The sequence below is a fragment of the Talaromyces stipitatus genome, genomic scaffold (genome assembly GCF_000003125.1).
Source record: "Talaromyces stipitatus ATCC 10500 scf_1105507295523 genomic scaffold, whole genome shotgun sequence".
NCBI classification, from domain to species: Eukaryota; Fungi; Ascomycota; class Eurotiomycetes; order Eurotiales; family Trichocomaceae; genus Talaromyces; species Talaromyces stipitatus.
The window spans coordinates 610,576-623,954 of NW_002990113.1; the positions used below are offsets into that span (position 1 = coordinate 610,576).

The 13,379-nt window shown below is 43.9% G+C and overlaps 4 protein-coding genes across 4 annotated transcripts, besides 1 other annotated feature; 3 read left to right on the forward strand and 1 right to left on the reverse strand.

The window, feature by feature from the left end:
• Nucleotides 1-959: 959 nt before the first annotated feature.
• TSTA_061720 (uncharacterized protein) lies at nucleotides 960-2,167 on the forward strand (the record flags this gene model as incomplete). The annotated part of the gene is made up of 2 exons (XM_002340030.1): nucleotides 960-1,704; nucleotides 1,750-2,167. The coding sequence occupies exons 1-2, from the start codon at nucleotides 1,325-1,327 to the stop codon at nucleotides 2,165-2,167; spliced, it is 798 nt and encodes a 265-aa protein (XP_002340071.1). The 5' UTR covers nucleotides 960-1,324.
• Nucleotides 2,168-5,453: 3,286 nt separating this feature from the next.
• TSTA_061730 (uncharacterized protein) lies at nucleotides 5,454-6,153 on the forward strand (the record flags this gene model as incomplete). Its single annotated transcript, XM_002340031.1, has 2 exons — nucleotides 5,454-5,478; nucleotides 5,544-6,153. The coding sequence occupies 2 exons, from the start codon at nucleotides 5,454-5,456 to the stop codon at nucleotides 6,026-6,028; spliced, it is 510 nt and encodes a 169-aa protein (XP_002340072.1). The 3' UTR covers nucleotides 6,029-6,153.
• Nucleotides 6,154-7,952: 1,799 nt separating this feature from the next.
• Nucleotides 7,953-9,715, forward strand: TSTA_061740 (bicyclomycin resistance protein, putative; the record flags this gene model as incomplete). Its single annotated transcript, XM_002340032.1, has 3 exons — nucleotides 7,953-8,304; nucleotides 8,381-9,351; nucleotides 9,413-9,715. 3 exons carry the CDS (start codon nucleotides 7,953-7,955, stop codon nucleotides 9,713-9,715), a joined length of 1,626 nt encoding a protein of 541 aa, XP_002340073.1.
• Nucleotides 9,716-10,977: 1,262 nt separating this feature from the next.
• TSTA_061750 (uncharacterized protein) lies at nucleotides 10,978-11,491 on the reverse strand (the record flags this gene model as incomplete). The annotated part of the gene is made up of 2 exons (XM_002340033.1): nucleotides 10,978-11,415; nucleotides 11,471-11,491. 2 exons carry the CDS (start codon nucleotides 11,489-11,491, stop codon nucleotides 10,978-10,980), a joined length of 459 nt encoding a protein of 152 aa, XP_002340074.1.
• Nucleotides 11,077-11,853: a mobile genetic element.
• Nucleotides 11,854-13,379: the final 1,526 nt, after the last annotated feature.

Here is a 13,379-nt window from a genome sequence, read left to right on the forward strand (position 1 = left end):
TGGTTTTGCTAGCCTAAGATTTATCACTTTTCATTTATCTTATTTACTTTCACTGTATCTGTCTTTCTATACTCTTTATCCTCTTGTCAACTCTTGTCTTTTTACTATGTGTATGCAATCAATGTTGCTATGTTGGAGTATTTATCCTATCTGTCTGAATTATCCCTTGCCCGCGAATCGTCAGCAAAAAACATCGCTACGTAGTATCAGGAACTACTGCTTAGGATGACTCATAACATCCATATTAACTTAATCTATTCCATGTTCAACAACCAAAATGCGGGATTGGCACTATGACTGGGAGTTGCTTTTCACCAATTTAGGAAAATCTGCCGTATACGGAAGGTGATAATTTCTCCTAAACCATGCGAAAACCCTAAAATCAAATGCCATTTGCCAGTGTATTCGACAAGGTCTTTAGGATTATAACTGTGTGAAAAATCCTAATGACTCCAAATATCTATCTTCTTGCACGGTCAAGTCATGCATGAGAACTCATACTAGGTAACTGAAAACCCTATTTTTGCCTACTATTTCTACAACTATCAACTTGCTTCAGCCGCTTTCCACGACGCAAGTATTAATCATTTATATTCTGTATTACACGGAGAAGATTTTCGTGTAAAATTGGGTGGTCCGCATATCTAATTATCTTAGCTCGCTGAATCGAAGATTTGGAATGAATGCTATGAACCCAGGGCAAGCCGCTCGTCTTGAATCCGGCAGTTTCTGATCCTTCATTCAAGGACCTTGGAAGGGAAATATTTGGCTTTTCTGCTGCAATATAGAAGATTACGGGGCTATAAAGGATATTCAAAACTCCCTGGATTCGCATAATAAAATATAAAATTGTGTGAATTCAGCCACATGTGCAGTATCGGAGTTTTCGAGACGGAGTTTCTAGCCAAGAAAACACCAACACCAACTACCTGTTCCCAATGTCGTGAACTTTGACAGAAAGGTTTGTAAGTCCAAAGACTGGTTCCTTAGCCCAAAGAACTAAGCGTACCAATCATAAACGATGATTCTATATCGGATAGAGAAATAATAAGAAATTGCGAGTTCGGACTCTGTAGTCCTTTCAAAGCAGATATCCAGGACCTCAAATCTCACTCTTAAATCGTCCAGGTGCATGCATATAACTAATTTTTACATAGATTCTTCGCATCTTCTAATCGGTTTGCTGCACAAGTATGAATGACGTGACTGTTGATGACAACTACTTTATTTTACATAAAACCACCAGCCATAGAAACAGCGCATTCATATACATTCCTTCGCATCCTATTTATTTTGACCGTGCCTCTTGCATACTCCATGCAAAATGCTCAACTACGACCCTGACCTCAATATGCCTCGCATTCTTTGCCTCCACGGCGGAGGCACTAACGCTCGGATATTTCGATCACAATGTCGCGTACTCTTGAGTCATCTCAGAGGCAAGTTCAGATTAGTATTCGCAGAAGCACCTTTGCAATGCGATGCCGGTCCCGACGTTCTCTCCGTGTACAAAGAATGGGGCCCTTTCAAATCATGGATTCCTTCCGCTCTTGGTTGCCCAGAAGTCGATAACAATACTGCCATTGAGTTATTCAACGAGGCTCTAGACAGAGCCATGGACGGAGACGATGATCTTGGAGCAACGGGTCCTTGGGTCGGTTTGCTGGGATTCAGTCAGGGAGCTAAGATGTGTGCCAGTTTACTGTATGTTCAACAGTTGCAGCAGATGCATGAGTTAAATTTGAACAGAAAGCTCGATTTTCGGTTCGGAATTTTGCTCGCGGGCCGCGCACCTCTCGTGGCACTTGATCTGAAGCTCGCGTCTATATATGCTGCAGAGGAAAATGAAAAACTGGGAAAGGGCTCTGGCGCAATGCTTGTTGATCCCAACGGGCAGCCAGTTTACGGAAATAACATCTGGCCCAGGCGCAGTGGTTCTATAAGTCAGTCTAATATTCGGCTCCATATACCCACAGTGCACATTCATGGATTGCGAGATTCAGGCCTTCCGCTGCATCGAGAATTATTACATGATTGCTGCCAGGGTAATACCACACGCCTAATGGAATGGGATGGAGATCATCGAGTTCCGATCAAAACGAAAGACATTAAAGAGCTGGTACGACACATACTGGTCATTGCTTCGGGGACTGGAGTCGCTCATTGATTCATATAATTAGTAACGATCAATTCTATAATTATTATATTGTTCCATCCTTCCATAATTTACCAGATGTATGCATAGTATTCGTGACCATAATTGTTGTTCATCCTTGTGACCTACTTTACATATTTGTTCAGATAGGCACAGGGCAGATTTGATAACTTTAGGCTTTGTCTGTTTGGTGAGTGACCCTATTTGAGTATCTGCATACCAGGTGTTATTGCATGGAGGGTAACACGCTATCTCAGGACACTGTCACTCTTTCGTCGCATGAGAACTGCCTGCACGATCTTAATTCAGAAGGCCACACTTTGGTTCAACTTACTAGCTGACATTAGGCCATGCAACACCGCATCAGACTGTAAGACTACTCGGATCGATTTCCCTGTCGCAGCGCCTTAGGGAACAGCGTGGGTAAGGCTCTGCAACAAGTATAAGCAGAATACAAGAATTACCTAACATTAATGCTATTGGAGTAGTGTATCTGTATCATTCACAGAGAACGGCTGTATCGCGGCTGAGGCAACTCGAACAAGTCCATATTAACGACAATTACCGACGAACTCCACTATTGCATAGGGGTAGGATTGATTCACGATCACGACATTGGATAATTTATGCCTACTTAAGTGCCCGTTTGAAGGGGAATGTCCGGTAGGAAGGATTTGGGTGCCTGAGATGTGATCAACTCGCAATGGCTGTGCCCTAACGAGAGAATATTTCTCATCATGGTATAGTTAAACTCAGGTATATGAACAAATATATAATGTTGCCATATCTCGGCCTTGCGACAACTACTAAACTTCGTTTGTTCCTTGACTAAAACATAACAGCATGTCTGACAAGAACGTAGCCCATCGAGTCGACCATATCGAGGTGAAGATAGATTATGAACCCAGCATTGAGGATGAAATCTCTCGCTAACATCAAAACCTATCTATGTATGTAGTAACCCCGGAAACACTCGCAGCAACCCAAGCAGGTCTGAAATAGAACATCATATCCAAGATCAACAACGACAAGAAGATGATCCCCGGGTCCTGGTCATCCTAGCCACCTGGCAAATTTAATCTCTGCTAAAGAGCAGGAGAAGATGAGAAAAAGAAAAGGGAGTAAACGCGGATTGGTATGCTGAAATGAATTGAAACAAGTTGGAAGGTAAAGGGACTTTTTGGTCAAAGGTTTCTCAGACGGCAATGGGTGCAGTTCAACGACTACATGGTAGTGGGCTTCCCGGCGACCGCTGGGGGGGTGAGTGGAATGGCTTAAATAAGACGAGTCGATATTGCTTTGAGAACTACTACACATAGAACATAAAGACCTGTGGAATCGACTCTTGACAAACTCGAGATCAATGTGAAACAAGAACCAGTAACTATTTCAGATTGCAAAGGGTAAATTGAGATTTCCGAGATGAATATGATTGGTCAATTGAGACTTAAGGATTTTATCCTCTCTTTAAGTTGACTTACCACACTCCCATACACAGTGCTCTGAAGCGCAGTCCTACCCAGATCCGTACTCATTCCAAAATTGCATTGCAGACATTGTAGGACTATCTGTCAGTACCGGAGACCGAGTGCGTGACCTGTTGCTACCAACTTCAGCGCTGTGACGATTGGATCTTAGGTCCCGACCATGGATTCTAGGGACTTCTGATAGCCGAGCTCGGGCAAGGCTATTCCAAGGCTATTCCAAGGCTAAAGAACACGATGCCGTTAATACCGTATTGAAATTAAGTGTTTTCGGCACTGGGGTATGATGTAGCGCTCGATTCCTTCGCCAGTATTTCGTGCTTTCGAAGAGATAGGTGAGATGAAGTTAAGTACGAGTGGGTACAAGCTGAACGCGAAAAAGCATCGTAATGGAGCATGTGGTTTCAAGGTATGTGACGAATCGCGATTCAGTGACTCCGGAATTGGGAGCTCGATTCCTGCGGCGGAGACGAGCTACGCTCAGTCGGTCATTCCTACGTTCTCTAGTCGCGCGGACAGGAGCAGAGCGCGCATTCCTCCACTACCAGAGGAGGCAGAAAAGTAGAATCTATCGCCCGCGATGCTTGCGGAAAACGAGTAACTTATTGATTACAGACAATCGCGATTGGCGGCATGATCTTGCTGTCAGAATTGAAGATGCAGACCATGTGTTAGATTTACCGGGGTTTATTTTACCCTTAATCTCGTGGAATTGATGGAAACTAGAGATCCTGGGATTTTCAACTGAAGGCTTGAATTTCTCTCTGCTTGCTTGACCAAATTGTGCTGTTTCTAACAGGAAATTGTCCTCTATAATGAAGAATCAAAACCCCTCGCTTTAATACGTGTTTTTTCCCGATTGGTACGCCACTTGGGCCTCGCTGCGCTGTGCACTTCACCAATAATATCTAACACCATGCAGACAACAGAGCTAACTACCTACCTTCAGAAAAAATCTCTAGTCCTTCAGCCCTACATTTGTTCCTACGAGAATTGCTCGTTTGGTAACCTGCCGTTTACTAATCGCGAGCTTTGGATAGACCGTATCATTTTAGAGCATGAACTTATCAGGGATAAGGCACAGGCAATCACAGTACTCAGGACAAGCAGGTATTGAGGATAGCTGAGCGCCCGGAGCAGTGGCTATGGACCCCAGTCAAGTCCAGGCTTGCTGCCCATAGCATCAGAAGTTCAAGACGCAGCGGTTTCACTGACAAGAAGTCCGACATATCGGAATGACTCGACTTTGTATCTGCGACGCGATGGAGACCCAAAAAAATAAAATAAAAAGCCGTGGGATTTGACATTCCTCCGGAGCGAACCCTTCAATAAAATTGATCACTAGGTTGCTCGATCGACTGATGAAGAAGAGATCAAGGAGCTCAAGCATCAGAAGTTCTTGTTGAAAAATCGCCAGGCTGCGTAAGTTCTCTTTCATTTCCATATTCTTACCCCTCCTTCTGAGTAATTTACTAACCGACTGCTCTAGACTGGACTCTCACTGACAAAAGAAATGCATGTTTAGAAGCTCGAAGAGGAGGAGAAGCGATCTGGCAAGATTTAGTCTCAACATCTCGAGAAATCGGACACTCAGCATGGAAAGGTCTCGTGTCGCGACCTAGATCATGGCTACATTCGAGATGCTTGGGGCGTAGTCAATCGACCGGTTGAGATATCTAGAGGTAGACCAGCAGCCGTTGACCACTTATGCCAATGAATCATTTCAGGCTGCCAATCAAGGTTGTCCTAAGGAAATACTGGCGAACAGTAAAAGCCCTAAGAACAGATGCATGATCTGCCGGAAAAGGAATGCGATGTGCGACAAACAGTATCCTACCTGTAAGTTAATGTGATATCCCTCACAACTTCTTTCTTTTTTTTAAATCTAATAACCTATCTTGCAGGCAAAAACTGCATCCGTAATGGTTTTCTTCGTGAAGACTACAGCAACACGGGCAGTCGTTGTATTCACAAGGATGGTCAGAAGATCAGAGCAATGTCGCCTCCTCATACGGCGAGAGTGCTGCAGTCCAAAAGACCCCATCCAACCTTCATCAACCCACCATCAGATTTCATGCTCAACTATAACCCAAATGATCGAAAAAGCCTTCAAACCTCTAATCCCAAAACCCTAACCGCAGTGCCTTTTTCTATGGGGCCGATACCTGCGACGACAACATCTATGCTCGTGCATCAAGACAACAACAGCAGAGTTCAGTGGATCGCCTTTGACACCTTTGACTTCTCCCGCGACCGCGTCAAGACTGAATACACGATCCGCGGTGACATGGAGACCGTCCATATAGACAATCTAGCCGCGGATTTCAAGGAGGAAGCTGCATTTATCCTTGAGCCTGGTTCGCGGACTGATACAGAGGCAGCCGCTTGACTTACAAAACTGAATGCAGCACTGTGGGCTGGGCATTGGCTGAATTGAACACTGCATTGCACCGCAAGAGAGGATTGATCCAGATGGCCGTTAACGCCTGGCGGAACAGCAATTTGGACCCTTCGCTACGGAGCAGGAGTGTGAGGAATGGTAAAAATGAACAGGCCACAGGTTTCTGAGGATCCGCATGTACAGCCTTGGAACCACTATTATAATATACCTGGTCAGTCATCCAGTCATTCATTAGAAATTAGTATCCTTTGACAAAGCCTGTATATCCTCTACATATCTGAAAAATACACGGGGTTACTTACACTGCAAGACTTTGGTGTCAAATATATACATAAATTAATGTTCATCATCTCTAGTAGTACAAACTATATGACTATTCGAAAACCAACAACCAAGGACACGATTTCGGAGTGCAGCGTTCCACGAATATGGCATATCGTTACCTCATTGGAGCCTACAATACTGAAAACCAGGAACAATTCATATCGACGGTTGTAATGTGTTGAATAGCGGGATTTTTTGGTTTTATGTACATATGATCGAGCCCTATGATACCTTCGTTAATACCTCAAGTCCAGTACGACTTTGCAACATTCTTCTGCCAATTACTTGCTAGTCTGATTAGCCTCTACGCTGTTGAGCCATCCATTTACGAAGAACCACAAGAAGAACAAGAAGATATTCATGATCGAGCTCCGAACGCTTTTGGAACTTTCACTCTTCCTCCCCTGCTGATATGATACCCAAGATATGTTAGATTGTATGTAACAATCTCTAGCGGTTTATCTCAACGTATCAAATTATGTATGCACAAGATGTGGGAATCCTTGATCCTTGTTGTTCTTTTTCTTGTCTCTAAGTACAGTCCAGGTGGAAGATATCTTTTACCCCCTATTCGGTGGATCCGTGTGTGGCTCGCTATTATTGGCTGACAAATCTCCTCTATCTGATTGGTTGAATCAGCTTAGCTAATCCAACAAGATACAGTTCCTGATAAGATAGACTAACAATCGAACATTCTACCATTACGCTTTTGAAATACATATCTTCAACAACTACACCGAATCCTTAGCAAAATATCTAAATAAGAATAAATCTGAAGATATAGGTCCTCACCCTAAGACTATATGGCTTAAATCAACACAATATCCACACTCATACAATTTTGCTAGTAAATTTGTGTTACCATACAATTACATTATATCCCCAATTAGCTGGTCTACATTATTATTTGCGTGATAACCTAGATGAACCAACAGTATGTAATAGGAACAGGACTGGTCGGAATAGAAAAGTGATCTACCTACCGTTTATGCAATGGCAACAATATAGTACTGGATTTTCCCAGAATAAACCATTGGATCACATTACCTTCAAGTATCTGCAGCTCGAATCGGATAAACACCTTCAAATGCATACTATGCATGGGGATCTACCGTCTTATTCTGCTTCTTTTCCATACTAATCAATTAGTAATACGAAGGAGTACGGCTCTGACTACGGAGGAATGCCTATCTAATTCTGCGGTAAATCGATAATTGTAAGTCCGAATGCCCGGATGATTTCCCTCTTTTTTTTTTTCCCAGACTATGAAGAACTTCCTCTTTTGGTTTCTGTTACTTAATTATTATAGTTACTTTATAGCTAACTTCTACTCTTTTTCCTGATCAATCTTGATGTCATGATCTTCCATCAAATTAATTGCTTTTTGTTCCCCCTATTTTTCTGGGGCGTATTTGTATTACTAGACCTCCTGCATTTCGGCCCTAAGTATTGTTGCTTTTCAACAATCTACTTAACGCCAGCTATACCTTTTTCATTGCAAACCTAAGTTTTACTCATAGTCAAAGATTGTTCCGGACAGTGATATAAGTAATAATAGAGTTGCCCACTATTACTCGTTAGGGAGAGTATGGCTTCTACGGAGAAGCTACAGGGCAGTGAGCGAGATCAGTCCAAAATCGAGACAAACAATTCAGACGATATTCCAGCAACTACAGATACTTATTCGGAATCAGAATTAAGGCCCGAATCAGAAAAGGCACCATCCGCGCCGTATCGGGATGCTGAAGCCGCGAACAAACACGATAAGCTACGACCAGTGCCCGTTCCTCGTCTGAAACGTCGCGGTCTTTTTGGTCAAATTACATTGATACCTGAGGTTGAGAATCCGAGAGCATATGCGAGATCGACGAAATGGATCTTAACATGTACCATTTCCCTTGCAACACTCATTGCGCCTATGGGAACTTCTATTTTCTACCGTATGTATAACTCCTGCATAATACGGCTTGTCCACTTTCAACATATGTGATTTCGATAACTAAAATAGATTGACAGCTGCTTTGCATCAGGTTGAAACAGATCTACACACCAGCGCAACCGGTACCAATCTATCTTTGGCATTCTACTTGTTAGCAATGGCGATTTTCCCGTTGTGGTGGTCAAATTGGGCAGAGGCATTTGGACGACGAACGATTTATCTGATATCTTTTGTCCTGGGGGTAGTATTTGCCATATTAGCCGCTATTTCAAACTCAATTGGAATGCTCATTGCTGTGAGACTATTAAGCGGTGGCTCATCAGCCTCTGTCCAGGCCGTCGGAGTCGCTTCAATATCTGATCTATGGGAACCGCGAGAGCGAGGACGTGCCATGGGAATATTTTTTCTGGGTCCACAGTTAGGTCCCTTTCTAGCACCTATCATCGGTGGTGCTCTGGCAGATAGATGGGGCTGGAGGAGCACCATGTGGTTTGCTGTGATATTGGCAGCGGCTATGCTTCTCATGTTATCCATCATCTTACCAGAAACGTCATTGAGAAAAGAAACGACATGGCGCACTCGCGTTAACGAGAGAATTGGGAATCATGATTCGTTTCTGAGAATTATTCTTCTACTAAGAATACTTTTGATAGACCCATTCCGTGCACTTCTCGTTCTCCGGTATCCCGCAATGTTCTTGCCCATGTTCTACATCGGAATCGTGACTATATACTTTTACATACTCAACATCAGCATCCAAAACACGTTTGCTAGTCCTCCTTACAATTTCAGCACCCTGATTGTGGGATTGTTGTATATTCCGTCTTCGTTGGGCTATATCTGTGGAAGCATTTTCGGCGGTAGGTGGATGGATTATGTGATGCAGCGTGAGGCAAGAAAGGCGAACCGATGCGATGAAACTGGCAGACCTAAAGTTTACCCCGAGGAGCGTATGAAGGAGAATGCTTGGGCGGGAGCTTTGCTTCCTGTGGTAGCGTTACTGTGGTATGGTTGGACGGCAGATAAGGGCATTTACTGGCTCTGCCCGGTAAGTTCATCTCTTCAAAAATCTCACTTTACCAATAGGTCTTGTACTAACATGACAATAGATGATCGCAAACTTTTTCACTGGCTTCGGTATGATTATTATCATCAGTGTGGGTATCACTATGATCAGTGAATTTATGCCAGGTGATCCTCGAGGTTTGGCCGCATCTGTCTTTATCCGTAATGTTCTCGGTTGTGTTGGCACGGTCGTGGCAGCGCCAATGCTTGATGAATTGGGAAACGGATGGACTTTTACACTCTGGGCATTGGTAGCATTGGCAAGTGCCTCGGTGATTGTTGCAATCACCAAATTTGGCCCACAATGGAGGGAGTCTATGGTGGCTTCTGGCGCGGTACAGGGTTGAGCCGCATCTGGATGTATTGCCGGAGTCCTGTTGTTCAGCACTGGATACGTAAAAAGAACGTTAATAGCTGTTATTAGTCAGACACGTTGAAGTACTTTTTGAAAAACGTATGCCTGCAACACTACTTGAAGGAATGAATACGTGTAGACGTGTCTCTTGGAAACCTCTTGGAAACATCTTGAACACCCATTTGTACAAAAATAGGTAGAGAGCAATTGGGCAAACGAAAGACTTGCCTTTTCCTCACTCTTTCTCTTTTTTACACATCCACTGATATTCACCCTATGTTAGATAGGAGATCTTGCTAACGGTAGTGGCATGGTTATAAGTCGGTTAGGGAATGACAGCCTTATTTTACGGGTATCCCTGAAGCAGCGTAAAGCCCACACAAGTGCATATTGACGCCGTCCTCTATTCCTCGCTAGTACGTAGTATAAGGATTGTCAAGAGCCCTTACTAAATTAGCGAGCACACGTTTCCACACTAATTTGTATGGCACCCTGTGCCAGACTTCATTCACTTAGATAACTAGCATAATACGATTACACAAGTTTACGCGTTACCCTCAAGTTCTCAGGGAATATTACCGTTACATTACACGAAAATCCGCTTTTATGTGTATGGGAAGCCATCGACTAACTTTATTTGGCTAGCTTTCGTCATATAATTAAACAACGTAATCTATTTCTTAACATCGTCCGATTCCCTAACATTTTCTTAGTTTCATTAGCAGAGTAAATCGAGTTCCGGCCCCTTAGGGCTGTTGACGATATCCGCCTCGGCAGATATTATTCGATCGAATATCGGCGGCGGATACGATATTCGTTTTTCTTTCCACGGCGGATACGAACATTGAATATTATTCGACTGCTAGTCATGCCGGCGGATACGATATCTGCCATACCGCGCCGATATTCGAGTTATCCGCCGTACATTCAATCATACGGAGAGAAAACCGTACGTGATCGTGCTAATGCTCAGCCAAGAGCCACAAGACCATAATTATTAGCTCAAATTGCTCTCGTAACTAATTCTATAAGTTGTCTACCTGGGTGAAAAGTATAGCACAATCAATAATATAACTAGGTGGGATCAGCCAGCAACCCTGGCTGTCTAAGAAATCCCACCTGAGATATATCTAGATATATATATCAAAAGCTGTAGTTGGTTATGAAGTATCTACTATCTACTAGTAAGGTGGCTAATTTGGAAAAGTCCGTATATTAATCAATTGCTGGATCATTTAAGTGCTTTATCACTTATTATTTTGACAGTAAGCTTGATTCCATAGTCGTAACTGAATAATCACGGTGGATGTTGTCACGGAGAGCTTTAAGGATCTCCCTCCTAGTAGCTTCGTCTTCCAGTTTGTCGAGAAGGAGATCGCCTTTAACGCGAGGATCCAAGATAAGGGCAGTGTAGTATGTATCAGAAGCATCCATAAAGGTATAGTACTTTTTGTACTTCTTCATACCTTCCTTCACAGCTAATGATATATTTTCGTCAAGATCTAGGAATCTCTCCTTGCGCTTGGATGCCTCATCGAGTAAATCATGAAGTTCATAGTAGATTGGGACCGCAAGACTAATTTGAGGTTTCTTTTCTGATACGAACAGAGTCAACTCATTGAATTTTGATAGGATATTGTGGATCTGTGAGAGCCGAGACCAGTCCATTGTAGTAAAGTGAGGAAAATCTGTCTGGAGTTGTAGAAATTTATTGATCTAGTATTTTGCCTTCAACGCGTCGTCTTACATTTAGAAAGTGGAATTCCATCTTGTATTAACGTTATATTCGATGTATTTGCTTGAGAGATTAATAATCTTGTAAACCTTATTCTATTTCTGCCTTTGTTGGGGACTTCGGTGTATCTAAAGAGCTAGGATATAAATCCTTGCTAAAGGTTCCTGAGACACAATAGATAATTATTCCCCTTCCTTGAAATAATTATATACAACATGTGCTTCCTCCATGTTGCTAGATTTTAAAGTCTCAAGAATATCTTTGACAATGAGATGCAATATGTGAGCTAAGCAACGGACATAACTTTCTGAACCGTGGAAGAGGGGATTAACTCCAAGTTTTTATCTTAGATTTTAAGATAAAATTGAAACCATCTTCTTGTTATTGCTGTAATTTACCTTTAGGTGTCGCCGCAACGGGAAATCGTGCCTCGTCCGCATCGCCATTTGCGGTGAAGCGCCGGCCTGCGCTCGGACCCACTCCGCGCGACTATATAAACCGCCATCACTTGCCGTTTTAACGACACGCCTCAACCTCTCTCATAACTTCAGCTCTCCTCTCTCCGACCTCTTCCCTTGTCATTCGTTGCTTGCCCAACTTTTCTCTTCTGCTGGAAGGTGCCAGTCTCTTTCCTCTGCCAGTTTCTGAATTCTTTTCATTTCACGGCACGACGTGACCACTGTATCGTCGTCCTTTCTGTTGAGCGCCATGTTTCTTCGTGGAATCGGTCTTGTCTCATTTAGGTCGCCGTCAGCTCCTTGATCCAGAATATTCCCTTGTTGGCATCATTGTGGAGCATTGGCGAGACTATCCTCGATTTGGCGATTCCGATCCAGGTCGACATCGACCTCAATGGAGATTTTAACTGCTCAGCTCTCGGGGCCTTCCTGATCCGGCGTTATCGTCGCGCCGGTCATTCTCTGGATTTAAATCCGAATTTGGTGATTTCTTGGTCGGGCGATACTCGGTTTGTCGATCTCCCTGCATTTGGTTATCACTCACCGACTCACGGACTCGCCAAAGGAGGCATTGCCAGACGTTCCAGTTCAGGTGTCATCGACACGTCACAGTTTACCGCAGCTGCAGCGACAATGCCTGCTTGATAGAGCCAGCGTTGTATCGCCGATGAGACATCAGGAGGTGGATAGCGACACCTGTGAGACATGTGACGAATGGTAGCGGCCGAGCGAGCGCCCTGCTGTACACGACTCTGCAAACCTCCTCAGCTGAAAAATGGACATTGCACCTCCATTGGTGGTGTTTCGGATGAAGGAGGGGATCATCTTTGGGCGACCGTCACGCCGTCCGAATGGAGCTTCGCCGTTGGTTCACTGAGCGTGACGGAACCGCCACCACGAATTTCATCTGCTGTAGTGATGCAGCCAGCGTCACATTGCGGTGGAGCGTGAGCCTATGAGATTGCGCGCCCGTGGATCTCATTGCCATGGCGAGCGTACGTGGATTTCAGCTGAAGGTGTCATATGAGCCATTATTTCGAGACTTCCGCCCGAGGCGACAAAAATCCATTCGTTTCCAACTGACGGAGATTGGCTGGTGCATGTCGACGGCGGATTTTCGTCTCGACGATTTGATTGGGATTGACAACTTCATTACCGTGTATGATCCATAGACCGGAAAGTTTTCTTCGTCAATTGCTGAGTGGCTGTGGAGCGATGAATCAGCGGAATACGAGACCTAAAAACAGAGAATGACGTGCTGAGAGGAGAAGAGACGCTGTCGTAAAGTTGTATAGCTGATTGAGCGATGTCGTGGAGTGCAGATGGTCCCTGAAATCCGACTAGATAGGTTTACGAGGCTATAAGAGCGAGCATGTAGACCGGTTGCACCGCTTGTCAAGCTTTACGGTGTACACTTGCTCCTCGTTTGTTTGAGACCTCCCTTTTTGTACAATGAGTACATT